This window comes from Benincasa hispida, chromosome 1, assembly GCF_027475165.1.
Source record: "Benincasa hispida cultivar pf3 chromosome 1, pf3_genome.v1.1, whole genome shotgun sequence".
NCBI lineage: Eukaryota > Viridiplantae > Streptophyta > Magnoliopsida > Cucurbitales > Cucurbitaceae > Benincasa > Benincasa hispida.
Window position 1 is genome coordinate 58,137,016 of NC_143478.1, and position 14,009 is coordinate 58,151,024.

The window sequence follows — 14,009 nt, forward strand, 5'->3', positions numbered from 1 at the left end:
TTTATTTTATTGTGGAACTCCGATTCTTGCTGAAATTAGTTAAGAGTCTAACAAAAAAAGATCATGCTCGATTGGAGGTTGCTTGAATTAGGGGTCACGGTGGAGTTTTGAATCCCTAGATTCAACGACGAGGAGTTTTGAGCTTAAGACTTGAGAGAATCTGGCATAAGCTAATAGTATGGAGAAGGAAATCTTGCTAAGGCTGGTATCGCTAGCCACAAAGCAGACGGCTGCCTAAAAAAAAAAAAGATAATAATAATAATAATAATAATAATAATAATAATAATAATAATAATACTAAAAAGGGAGAATCTCGCTCGAAATCCTCTGTATCGCTCTTTCCCACAATCTCGCTAAAATGCTCTTGCTGATCTCGCTCTCTCCCACGATCTCGCTCTCTCTAGTGTCGCTCACAATCTTGCTCTCTCCCACGATCTCGCTCTCTCTAGTATCGCTCACAATCTCGCTCTCTCCCACGATCTCGCTCTCTCTAGTATCGCTCACAATCTCGCTCTCTCCAGTGTCGCTCTCTCCCACGATCTCGCTTTCTCCAATGTCGCTCTCCTCAAACTCTCGCTCTCTCCCACGATCTCGCTCATAATCTCGCTCTCTCCCATGATCTCGCTCTCTCCCACAATCTCGCTCTCTCCAGTGTTGCTCACCTGCTAATTGCAAGCACTGCAAACAGAAGATTGTGAAAGGAGAGAAACTCGTGAACTTAGTCACCGCCTTGGTGCCTTCAGAGACAATGTGTTTGGCCAATTCTCGAAGATATCGTTGATGAAGCTGTTCATGATACCCATGGCCTTGCTAGAAATACCGATGTCTGGATGAGCTTGCTTCAGCACCTTGAAGATGTAGATCTTTTACGTATCTACACTCTTTTTTGTCCTCTTCTTCTTCTTGTCTCCGGTAGTAGCGTATCATTCCTTCTTCAGCTGTTAAACGAATCGAAATCGATTCTCAAATTAAGTTCCTGGTGAAGTTGGTAGGGTATCGCTGGTGATGGCTTGGTATCGCTGGTAATGGCCTGATCTCGATGGTAATGATTTGGTATCACTGGTAATGGCCTGATATCGCTGGTAATGGCCTGATCTCGCTAGTAAGGTTGTCTTCTAATACATTGGCTCTCCAAAATCTCTTCCATTTAAGTTCAAATTCATATTCCATTCAAATTGGAATTAAAATCAACTGTTATTTCAAATCTCAGTCTAAAGCCTCTAATCCAAATTTTTTCAAGCCAGCTAAATTGGGTGAGATAAATGTCAAATCCGTCCCAAATTAAAATTTGGCCATATCCCAAATTTTATCAATATTCGAATGGTTAACCTTGATATTGAGTTATGAATAAAATTCCGAGTCAAAATTTGGCTATATTCCAAATTTTATCTCCAATTTAAATCAACCTTAGTTTCTATACTCATTTCCAAGTAAATTGAGCATATCCCAAATTTCTATCTCAAACCAAAATTGATCAAGATTCAATTTCACCCCAAATTCTATTCCGAATTCAAATTAAGTTAAATTAAATTTGCAATTAAAGTGGAACATAAATCCTACTTTAGTTCAAATTAAAGTTTACTTAGCGAAAGTGTGTCAAACGAACAAGATTTCAAAATTTTTTGAGCTAAATTCTCATATTTTGATCATAATGATGCACCAAATTAAAAGAGTCAAAAATCATACTTTGATCTCAAATTACATTTTTTCGAGATTCATCCACCCATATACGTGCATAAATCTCGAAAAGGGGGCATTTGTTGAATGAAAAATTTTGGACCAATCATAAGTCACCACGTCGTTTGCTAAATTAACGACGAATTTCTAAATCCCAAAAATCAATCCTCTCAACGCAAACTTACAAATGAAAAGAAATATAACCAAACCAGAGAGAAAACTAAAATACTCAGTGGGAAAAATTAGAAAACTAAGAATAGTAGCTTCCAGCCTTCATTTCGAGAGGTGCTGGATCCCCTCCTGAAAAGACGAACGTCTTTGCACATAAAATCTTCCCTGCCTTCTTTCTCTTTCTCTTCCAATTTATTTAATCTCCTTGTGGTCCCACCCCCAACGGATCCTTAACAGAATTGCCCTTTTCCCCCATATTCTCATACTCCACTATCTCTCTAACTAACTCTTGTGGTGTTTTTACCTTTTTGTCCCTCTTTTTGTATGTGAATATAATGGGAGGCTTTACATTACCACTCCTCTTGAAATGCACCTTGTCCTCAAGGTGGAAGGATGGAAATTGCTGGTTGATGTTCGTTACCGACTCCCATGAGGCCTCATTATCCGGAAGGCCCTTCCATCTAATAAGCCATTCTTGTGTGTTTAGTTCTCCATTCCACCTTACTCCAAGCACCACTTTAGGGGCAACCTGTAGCTCAAATTCTTCAGTTGACTTACCCACTTTTTTCTTAAGTTGAGACACATGAAATACATCATGTATCACTGCCTCTGGTGGTAGATTCAGTCGATACGCCACTTCTCCTATCTTTTTAGTTATTTGATACGGACCATAGAACCTTGGAGATAACTTCTCGCTCTTCCTTTTTGCTAGTGATCTTTGTCTGTAGGGTCTTAGTTTGAGAAAAACTTCATCTCTTACCTCAAATGTCAGCTCACGTGTGTGCTGGTTGGCCTGCTTTTTCATTCTATTTTGTGCAATTTCCAGATTCTCCTTAAGTGCATTCAAAGCCAAGTCCCGTTCCTTTAATAGGTTGTCAACATTGTCATTGCTGAATTTTGTTTTCCCATAATGTATTAATGGTGGGGGAGTCCTCCCATAAATTGCTTGGAATGGGGTGGTCCTTATTGATGCATGGAAGGTGGTGTTATACCAATACTCTGCCCAAGCCAACCATTTATTCCAGTTATTAGGTTGCTCATTACAAAAACACCTTAAATAAGTCTCCAAACACCGATTTACACGTTCAATTTGTCCATTTGTTTGAGGATGGAAAGTTGTACTTCTTCTTATTTTGGTTCCTAGAGCTGCAAAAACTTCTCTCCAAAAATTACTCAAAAAGATTTTATTCCTATCAGTAGTAATCGCTTGGGAATGCCATGAAGCTTGGTGATCTCCTGTATGAAGATTTCTGCTACTTGCTTTGTTGAAAATGGATGCTTGAGGGGGATAAAGTGCCCATATTTGCTCAATCTATCAACCGCTACTAAGATGGAATCAAAGCCCCCAGCTATAGGAAGTCCTTCAACAAAGTCCATGGTCCACTCTTCCAAGGTTAGCTCGGGAATAGGTAACGGTTGTAGCAGTCCTGCAGGGGTTAGAGATTCTATTTTGTTTCTTTGACAAATATCACATCCAGCCACATAATTTTTTATATCACTCTTCATTCCAGGCCAATATAATTCCCCACTTATGCGTTTGTAGGTCCTTAGGAAACCCGAATGCCCTCCAAGTATGGAATCATGGTAAATATGCAATAAAGAGGGAATCAAAGTCGATTGTTTAGGGATGACTAACCTTCCTTTTAGAGTAGTCTTCCATTTTTCCATTTGTAGTTTGGTTTACCATCTGGATTGTCTTTCAATAAGGCAATGATTTGTTGTAATTCCTCATCTTCCTCTACCTCCTTTAATATGAGTTCCACATCTAACACTGGTGAGGAGTATAAGCTAACAAGTTCAGATGGTAAGTTGACTTTAGACAGGGCATCTGTGCCTTTGTTCATCAAGCCGGGCTGGTAAAGTATCTCGAAATCATAGCCAAGAAGTTTGGTTAACCACCTATGAAATTGGGGTTGTACTTCCCTCTGTTCCACTAAGAATTTCAAGGCTTTTTGGTTGAAATCATGGTGAATTTTCCTCCTAATAAGTAATGACGCCACCTTTGGATAGTTAATACGACTGCCATTAATTCTTTTTCATAGATGGATTTGTTTTGAGCACTCTGTGAGAGCTTTTGGCTGAAAAAGGCTATTGGTTTGTCTCCTTGAGTCAGAACACCCCCAACCCTGTTCCCGAGGCATCTGTTTCTATAATGAAAGGTTGGTTGAAGTCTGGCAATGCTAGAACCGGACAGGACACCATCTGCTACTTCAAGTCTTTAAATGCCCGAGTGGCAGCCTCATCCCATTTGAAACCATTTTTCTTGAGCAAACGTGTTAGTAGAGCTGCCCTAATGTTGTAACCTTGAACAAAGCACCGATAATAACTGGTCAACCCCAAGAAACCCCTCAATTCAGTCACATTCGTGGGACATGGCTAGTTGACCATAGGTTGGATCTTCTCCCCATCAGCTTCAACCCCTTGGTGTGAAATCCAATGCCCCAAATATTGTATCCTCTCTCGGCAAAATACACATTTCTTTTAGTTAGCAAAGAGTTTGTTGTCTCTTAGAATGTTGAACACCACTCCTAGGTGAGTCTCATGAGTGGAAACATCTGGACTATACACCAAAATATTATAAAAAAACACAAGTATAAAGCGATGTAGAAAGGGTTTAAAAACCTGATTCATCAGTGATTGGAAAGTTGCAAGTGCATTCGTGAGCCCAAAAGGCATAACCAAGAACTCGTAGTGCCCTTTGTGAGTTCTAAATGCTGTCTTCTCGATGTCTTCCTCTCTCATGCGGATTTGGTGGTAACCTGACTTTAAATCAAGCTTTGAGAATACTACAGCCCCGTGTAACTCGTCAAGTAACTCCTCAATGACTGGAATAGGGAATTTGTCAGCTATTGTAGCTTGATTCAACCTCCTATAGTCAACAAAAAATCTTCAACCCCCATCCTTCTTCTTTACCAGTAAAACTGGGCTTGAGTAGGGACTCCTACTAGGTCTAATGAATCTAGCTTGTAGCATTTCATGAACTAGGTTCTCTATCTCCTCTTTTTGCGCATATCCATACTTATAGGGCCTAATTGATTGGATTGGTTCTGTCTTTAATGGTTATTCGGTGGTCGACTGCCCTTCTAGGGGGAAGTGAAGTTGGTTAGCTGAATACATCTTGGTTTTGCTCTAATAGTGCTTGAATCATGACAGGTAATGCAGGTTGGTCTTCTTCCTTCCTCCCTTCCTCCATGCCATCAAGGTCTTCAAACTCAAGATGCTGGAAATCTACTAAGAAACCTATATCTTCCTCATTCCACTATTTACTTAGCATTTTAAAGGAAACTTCAGCCTTAGTGAGGGAGAGATCCTCTTTTAGCACGATAGGTGCTCCATTCGACCAAAAGGCCATTGTTAATGAAGGCCAGTGGATTCCCATGAACTCAGTGATACATAGCCAGGGCATTCCAAGAACTACATTCATCCTTCCTAACTCCATAGCCAAGAAATCAGCCTTCACCATTACATTTGGGAGTGTGAGCTCTACCCCCGTGCAAATACCCTTTCCCTCGATTTCACTTCCATTTCCTATCACCATCTTGAACCTCTTCTGTTGTTCCAATGGTAACTTCAGCTCCCTAACCGTTTCTTGATGGATAAAGTTGTGAGTAGCTCCTGAATCAATGAGGACTACCACTTCCTTGTCCCTGATTTTCCCCTTGAGTTTCATTGTTCCCTTTGCTGAAAAACCAAGTAGGGAGTTCAACGATAGTTCCACCTTTTCTTGTACTTCACCATACTTCAATTCCACCGGTTCTTCTCCTTTGATTAACTTCTTTTCCTCCATTTCCTCCTCTTCATTGGCTATAAATAGCATGAATTGTCTATTTTCTTTGAACTTACAGCGGTGTCCTGGGGCATACTTTCCATTACAACGGAAACAAAGTCCCTTGTCAAGTCGTTCTCTAAATTTAAGGTCACTTAGTCTCTTCATTGAGGCCTCCTTCTTGATGGGAAGATTCTATTTTGCAGGAATGGGAACTAACAGCTTCACGGGTAATGCGATTTGTTTCATGGTTGGTTTATCCATAGGCTTTCCTTGACTTTTATCACCAGATTCCCCTCTGTTCATTTGGCCCATCTTCTGGTTCAGCCCATTGCAGCCCAACTTTTTCAAGGCCAGCTTGAGTGCGATGTTCCGGTCATTCACCAGTTGGGCTTCCTTCATACATTCGTCAAGAGTTTTGGGATTCCGGCTAACCACTTCAGCTTGCAGCTCCGGTTCTAACCCGTTCAAGAATGCATCCTTCAGTACTTCCTCTAATAAGTCCGGCAATGGAGCAGAATAATTGACGAATTTTTTTACATATTCTTGGTATGAACCCTCTTGTAGAATTTTCAATAAACTTGCGCATAAGCTTCCTTCTCCAACCCTCCGGTAGTGTTCAAACAACCTACGCTTCAGCTCTTCCCATGTAGTAATGACCCTGCGGTTGTTACTCCATCAGAACCAATCAACTTCATCAGGGGCGAAGCTAATCACAACCACCTTCACCTTTTTAGCATCAGAGAGCTCATGAATTTCAAAGAAATGCTCTGCTCGATAGACCCACGATTCCGGGTTGTCACCTGCAAACAAGGGCATTTCTAAACGTTTATACTTACCTCTGTCCAAGTTGCCTCCACTGGGAAAATGAGATGATTCGGCTTCCTCTGTCTTCCCTTTTGACTTAAGATTGCTTCCTTCAGTTCGCATCGATTCTTCTTTCTTTTAAGCCATGTTATTCTTTCTAACCTCCTCGGTCAACTTCTCCAAGTTCTTACACAGGCCGACAAAGAGCTCATTCAGCCCTACCATTTCCTTCTTTGTAGCCTTCACCCTCTCTTCCAATTTTTTTTTGAGCCATGGTGCACGTTTCCCCAGGGTTGCGACTCTGATACCAAGTTGTTAAGCCCCAAGTTCTTCCTACCCTTCTCCCAGATCGAAAGAACAAGTAAATAAAACCAAAGAAAGAAATAATGGCAATCGACACTTCTTCCAATCTTTATTTATTTACCAAAAATCAATCCTCTCAACCAAGAATTACAGATGAAAAGAAATATAACCAAACCAGAGAGAAAACTAAAATACTCAGTGGGAAAAATTAGAAAACTAAGAACAGCAGCTTCCAACCTTCAATTCGAGAGGTGCTGGATCTCTTCCTGAAAAGACGAACGTCTTTGCACACAAAATCTTCTCTGCCTTCTTTCTCTAATAATTTATTTAATCCCCCTGTGGTCCCACCCCTAACGGATCCTCAACTGAATTGACCTTTTTCCTCATATTCTCATACTCCACTATCTCTCTAACTAACTATCACACCTCGAACCAAATTGTCTTCCTAACCTGGACGGAATGGTGACTGCAACAGTTACCAACCCTTTTGCTGGCACTTACTGCCTATCTTACTTTAAAATAATATTCAAACCCTGAATACATACATAATAACACAGAGCTTAACACATTTACATTACAGGGTTTCACAACATTTGTTTTTATATAGATAATACAACCTAGTGAGCCGCATCAAAAGTATTAGTCACTAGACAGACACATGTGTACTAGCTAATACAGGTCTTCAACTACGCTTTTTTCAATCTGTTTCTTTGAGTGGCAGAGTAGCAGTAGAAATTCTTCTGGGAACTGACCACTACTTGAAAGTAAACCATTTGAAAATGTGAGCTAGAAGCTCAGTAGGTGACTTAATAAAAACATAAATCTCATGCTCTAAAACCTTAAGCTTGAAAACATAATACTGAAACTAGAATATACCAAGCAAATGTGTACATAAACACCTTTAAAACCATCATATCTGGAACCTGAACCTTAATTGAGAATGAACACTCACTATTTTAGTTCCCAACGTCAAGCCATGGCTGGATGAGACCTCTACCTCGACCTGTTCACATTAAACTATGGCTAGAAGAGATCCCTACACCGATCTCTTTAAATCTTCCGATGGCATCTTAAAAACATCCTTAAGACATAAACGTTGATAACAACTCCTATACATCAATAATCATCATTACATCTTAGTTGAGAACGAGCATACACCGCTCTAGCTTCCAACGTCTATTATCGGCCAAGAGACTCGTACTTCGGCCTCTCATTCCTACTTGCCTACATACACATAGAGTTTGCTATGTACCGTCAACATCTTAAGTACATTTATTCAGATACCTTCCCTACCAGTATCCCTACTCATTATGTTTAGAAATACCAACGCATGTACCTTGGCAACCTTAAGTATTTAAAACATAGTACGTCAAGCTTCATTCAACCTTAGCTTTAACCCTAATGCATGCTTCATATTTTTGTGAAATAAGTTGGCTTAAAACATATTGAACCAGCTTGTAAAACCACTAATCATGCGTTAGACATGGAAAACATACTTGGAAAACTCACACATTAGTACACATCAAGCGCTAATAAACATTCATAAGCATTAGAAACTTCAAGCTATCCTTTTAGCCTAGAAGAATATATGATTGCCTTTATCCTTAGTTGAGAGTGAACTAATAGTTCTAACCCCCAACGTTAACCTTAGTTGGGGAGAACTCTTTTGCTCAATCCCTCGGCGTTGTATTACCTACGTGCATGTGGTTATAACTGAGTACCTTCATATCTTATGTACCTGACTAGGATATCTTCTCATTGTCCTTCAGTATCCCTAGATACTTGACTAGGATACCTTCTTATTGTCCTTCAGTATCCTTAAGTACTTTCGCTTAGATACCTTCTCAAATTTATCCTTCAGTATCGAGCTTCTATGATACCTTCTCTTATGTACTTTGGTATCAAATTTTCCAGAAACCTTCTCAAAAGTCCTTCGGTATCAAATTGGCCAGGTACCTTCTCAAGTGCCCTTCGGTACCTCGTTTTAAGTAAAACTAGTCATAAACATTTAGTTGAACACTAAAGATTAGTGCTCAAATCATCATCATACTAGTTCATCCATCATTCTGGTTCATCATAAAAATTGGAGTTACTTAAACCTACTGAAAGCATTTGGATAAGATAACATATCTACCCAAATCCCATGGAAAACATGCTTTACTTAACATGGGAAACAGTTCCACAATTATGTTGCTTGGCACTTCATCTAAACACTTAGCATGAGAATAACTTCAAAGAAATCATAATTTCCAACACGTAGCATGAGAAATAACTGCAAGGAAACCATAGTTTCTAAATCATTAAAAACATTAATTCATCACATAGTCACTCACAGCTTGTTGGCCTCTTAACGGGTTATATGTTTCTCCTAGCTTTTCTTGGCCTAAAAAGACATATTTCCTGGTTAAACTACTTAGAATTCTTAGTAGAATACCTCAATTAATTCATTTATTAAAGGAATTTTACACAGATAGCTTCATCAGCGAGATCACCATGAATGACACCAGTGAGATCACCAGGAGCGATACCAGCAAGATCACCAGGAGCGACACTAGCGAGATCCCCACGAGCAACACCAGCGTGATCCCGTAGAGCGACATCAGCGATACTCATTACCAGCAACACTAGTGTTACTCAGCCTCCAGCGACACTAGTGATACTCAGCCACCAGCGACACCAGTGATACCCACTCACCAATGACACCAGTGATACCTGCCCAATTTATAGCGAGATTCCCCTTTAGAGTGAGATCCTCTTCACAATTTTTAGTGAGCTCTCCTTCATTAGCGAGATCTTCTTCACAAAATTAGCGAGACCTCCTTCATTAGCCAGATCCTTTGACAAAATCTTGCTATAATCTCCACTGTGAGCTGTTTGCTTGTTCTTCCCATGCAGCTGTCTGCTTATGCACAGGTTCCCTGTTACAACTTTAAAAATTCGTAACTCAAAATCCAAATCTATTTTGAAGAAACTTCCTTCTACAAACATGTTTATAATTGATTAACTTTCTTACCTTAAAATTTCAGCCACAAATTACTTATAGTTTGGCCTAGAGCTCCCAATCTCCACCTTGGGCCCTGCTTAATCCGAGATTCTGTCTCTTCTGTAATTTTATCACTTTCCATTCTTCTTCTCCTACCATGTTTCTCCAGCAAGACAACCTTGAAAACTAGATTCTTCCAACTTTCAAATGGCATCAATTTCACTGAATTTGCTCATTTAAATTGCCAAAACCAAAATTTTGAAATTCTTCTTCCTTTTAACCTTTCTGCCGCTTCCCAAATTCAAGGATTAACCGCCACGTCAATTCATGTTTAATGTCTCCAACCCAAGCCAATAAGTGAGTTTTTATTTGATACGTTTTTCTTTTCCTTTCTCCTCAACTTCTATAAATAACATGGATTTTCATCTTTATGATATTTAATATATCACTCCTTTGGTGAAACATACTTGTTTAGGCAATTAGAATTCAGGATTTACACTTAACTACACAAGAGCTTATTTCTTCATGCTTCCAACCTCCATCCCTCCTAAGACATAGCTTCATTTAACTCATTAGGAGACATCTCATTATTTACTTTTACTTAAGGTAATTAGGGTTCGGGTTTTACAATGATGAACTAATAGTTTAGTATATGTTACGATAGAAGGACAACATGATGAACTTATAGTTTAGTATAACCGCTATACGTTTTTGCTTGAGGATTTGAAAGATGTATTTGTGCGCATAAATACTTGAATACTAGCATAAGATGATATTTGATTCCACAAGGATGTTTGTGATCTGTGGATATTGAGGCATGCATGTATGTTGTAGAGCCACATTGTGATAGTTATGAGATTAAAACTATGATTGTGATTTTACTGATTAGTTAGAATGCCTACTAGATTTGTGTTTCCTTCGGGATTCACCAGTTTGTGTTTTCTTCGGGATCCACCAGTTTGTGTTTCCTTCGGGATCCATCGGTTTGTCTCTCCTTCGGGATTCACCAGATTGTGTTTCCTTCGATTCACCAGAGGTAATGGGCATACTTAACTACAATAGGATAGAACTCAGTTTCTTTTTGTTTCATGTGTATATGTGTCCCATGAGGACTAGAGCAGTTGTTATGTTTCACCAGGCGTAGGCATCTAGAAGACATAGATGCCTAGCCTGACCCCAATTGAGTATTTTATATTCATTCTTTCTCATGTTGTTGTTTCAGGTAAGAGTAGGGACGCGCCGACGACTGACAAGTGGAATTCGTGATCGAGCTATTGGGACCAGTTTTTATGCTTCCGCTCATTAGACATAAATTTCCTTTCATGTTTTGCTAAATTTTTAGTTTTGATGTTCGAAACTTATTATTGAGAATTTTTTTCCAGACTATTTATTAAGCTTTATGATTTATGGGTACCCTATCATCGTTTTTAATATTTGCATTTAATAAAGAACTTTTGAACTCACCTTATCTATTTAGCATTTATTTCACTATAAGAGAGTGTCGTTTTAAGTTCCATGCATGTATGTGTTTAGTAACGACCTAACCTAAGTCCTAGGGGGTCGGGTTGTTACAAAGAACACGAACAACCACCACAGAACCTCGACGGCGTCGAGTTGAGTATGACACCACCAAGAAGGTTACCTTTGTATTCTCGGTGTGAGAATCCAAAAGTTTAGCTCTGTTTGGATTTGGAATGAGGCAGATGAAGGAGGAAACACCGATCGTGTACATGATTGGGCAAGTGGGATATGGCAGAGACTTATCGCATAGGTCGATGCCCAATCGTTTAGCTTAAGCTACACGATCATCTAGCAAAAGCTATGCGATCGTTTAGCTAAGTGTCTGTCACCTACGAAACATTACACGATCGTTTACTAAAACACGTTGTCGCTTAGTAAGTCGGTTTTTACTTGACAAGCTTTCATGAGTTTCTTTTTCCGAGAGAGAAATCTCAAAACAATTTTTCAACCTTTTTTTAAAAACTTACTAAAATTAGGAAAACAATTTTCTTTTTATCTCACGGTTACCATGAACCACCAATAACCTCCCACTCAATTGGTTATTAGAGAAAAAAATTTAATTATTCAATAATTAATATTATTATAAATATAAATGATAACCAACTTATCATACTATATTTATAACCTATAGTTTTAATATTTCATCTCATGAAACATATAAACCATAGTTCTTTTTCTATTCTATGTTACTTAATGTAAATCTCATTTACATTAATCCTCTACTAGATTTATCTCATATATCATACTGATTATATCATATATAATCAAAATGCTTCTTGTCAATTTGAACATTTCAAATCAACAGCAAGAACTGATCCTCAACTGAATCCATTGAGCTACCAAGGGGATCTTATGGACTTGTAGCTCGAAGCTTCAACAGTACGTGAAATTGACTAAATTCTTTAGTCACGAGATCCACCATCCGTTAACTGCTAGGCACTCCACTAAAGACCGACAGCTGAACTCTCCTTACCAAAGATATATTATATGTCAATCTTAACCACTCAGCAGTGTGACAACCCTTCACAGATCGGTCGTAAGTACAGCTGGACCAATAACCGTTATGCCCCTAGAGTTACATCTACCTCCTTAAGTACCACTGATCCTTCTAATAAACATAAATCATTGTCCTACTATGACTGAGTCTTCTTTTCCAAAGAGAAGCTGTGACCACTATGTTCAAGCTCTGGAATCAAGGGAGCAATCTCTCTACTTATTCCTTCTTCGGGAAAGGAGTGAATTCCATATTGGAGATTGAGTTCCCAACTCACAGATCAGACAAGTCTCCAAAAAGGTAGGCATGTTGAGTTGGCAATCTGGCCACTCTCACTCATATTAATCAAAGGACCGCCCTTAAAGTTTTTAAAATGGAAGTATTTGCAAACCACCTATATTTTGAAAAATATTTTTAGAGTCAGACACACATGTTTGTAGTTTAATTGGAATCTTTTAAAACTTTTTTTTTTTTGAAAAAAAAGCATCTATTCTATTTTGTTAATTGAACTTTGAAAATTATTTAAAAAATGGTTCATTATTGAAACAAATTTCAAAGTTGAAAAATTAAAATGAAAGGAAACTAGAGGTGTCATCTTTAAAATAATAATAATAATAATAAAAGGTCGTTATGATTTGAAGTTTATACATTTCTTTATTTACTCTATGATTGTTGGGTACTTTTGTAAAATACATTTTGGCAAGTAAAGGTATATAAATATACATATTTAAGAGTAAGGGTAGAATTTTAAAAATGCAGCGATGTGGTGAATTGAGAAAGAATGTGATTTAAATACCAGTTAAGTAAAACTAATCTCTACTTTATTAAAAGGGAAAAAATGGAAAAAATGGGGAGAATCTTTAACTCTTCATTTTACCCTTACTACTTTTTAGAATTCTAATTTTGCGCTTTTTCCCTTTTGCCATTTTCCTTTAATTTTAATTTTCCCCATCACGTAAAATATTTTTAAAGCCCTCGCTCTTTGTTTTTCATGTATCTGCTTTTTTAAATCCATGCCTCTTCATTTTAAATCTTTCAACCTAACCAATTCTTTATAAAACCATAATAACTTTTTAAGAGAAGTTTGTTTATTTCAATTTCTTCCTAAAAGTCTTTGGATCTCAAGAATGATGTCCAAGATTTATCAAAGGCTATTATTTACTCATGCCTCTAAATTCTATTTTAATGTTTTCATGTGAATTGGTGATTAGTGGAGGAATTGTTGCATTTTGTTTCCCTATATTCATAGGCATTTTGATTAATTTAATATTTTTTGTTGGTTTAATTTTTGGTTTTGGATTTTTTTTTTTTTTTTTTTTTTTTAGTTTTGGAGAGATTTGATTTAGATGTTTATTTAATTTTTTTAAATTGTAGAGATTTAAGGAGTCATCATTCAACCTACAATTTCTTTTAGATATTTGGATATATGAATTTTATGAATTTCTTTTTTAAAGTCTTGCAGCATGATTTTTCTGAAAACTATTTTGGTTTTATTCTTTAAGGTTTCTTTGTTTTTGTCTATGGTGGTTGTTACAGTGAAATTGCATTTGCGACATATGGAACTAAGTATATTTTTAGCTAAATGAGAATTGATGATTAGTGGTGGAATTTTTTCTTTTTTACTTCCTCATTTTGTTTCCCTATATTCATAGACATCTTGATTAACCTTAACACGATTGATTTTTGTTTGTTTGTTTAATTTTGGGTTTTGGGTTTTTTTTTTTCTTTTTTTTTTTTTAAGTTTTGGAAAGATTGGGTTTATTTATTTTGTTTGAGTTGTAGATATT

General features: G+C 37.7%; 1 protein-coding gene across 1 annotated transcript; it reads right to left on the reverse strand.

The window, feature by feature from the left end:
- Positions 1-2,044: 2,044 nt before the first annotated feature.
- On the reverse strand, positions 2,045-5,782 carry LOC150038576 (uncharacterized). Its single transcript, XM_090313662.1, has 4 exons — positions 5,116-5,782; positions 4,471-4,673; positions 3,533-3,848; positions 2,045-3,084 (listed from the first exon to the last, which is right to left on the reverse strand). The coding sequence occupies exons 1-4, from the start codon at positions 5,780-5,782 to the stop codon at positions 2,045-2,047; spliced, it is 2,226 nt and encodes a 741-aa protein (XP_090169788.1).
- Positions 5,783-14,009: the final 8,227 nt, after the last annotated feature.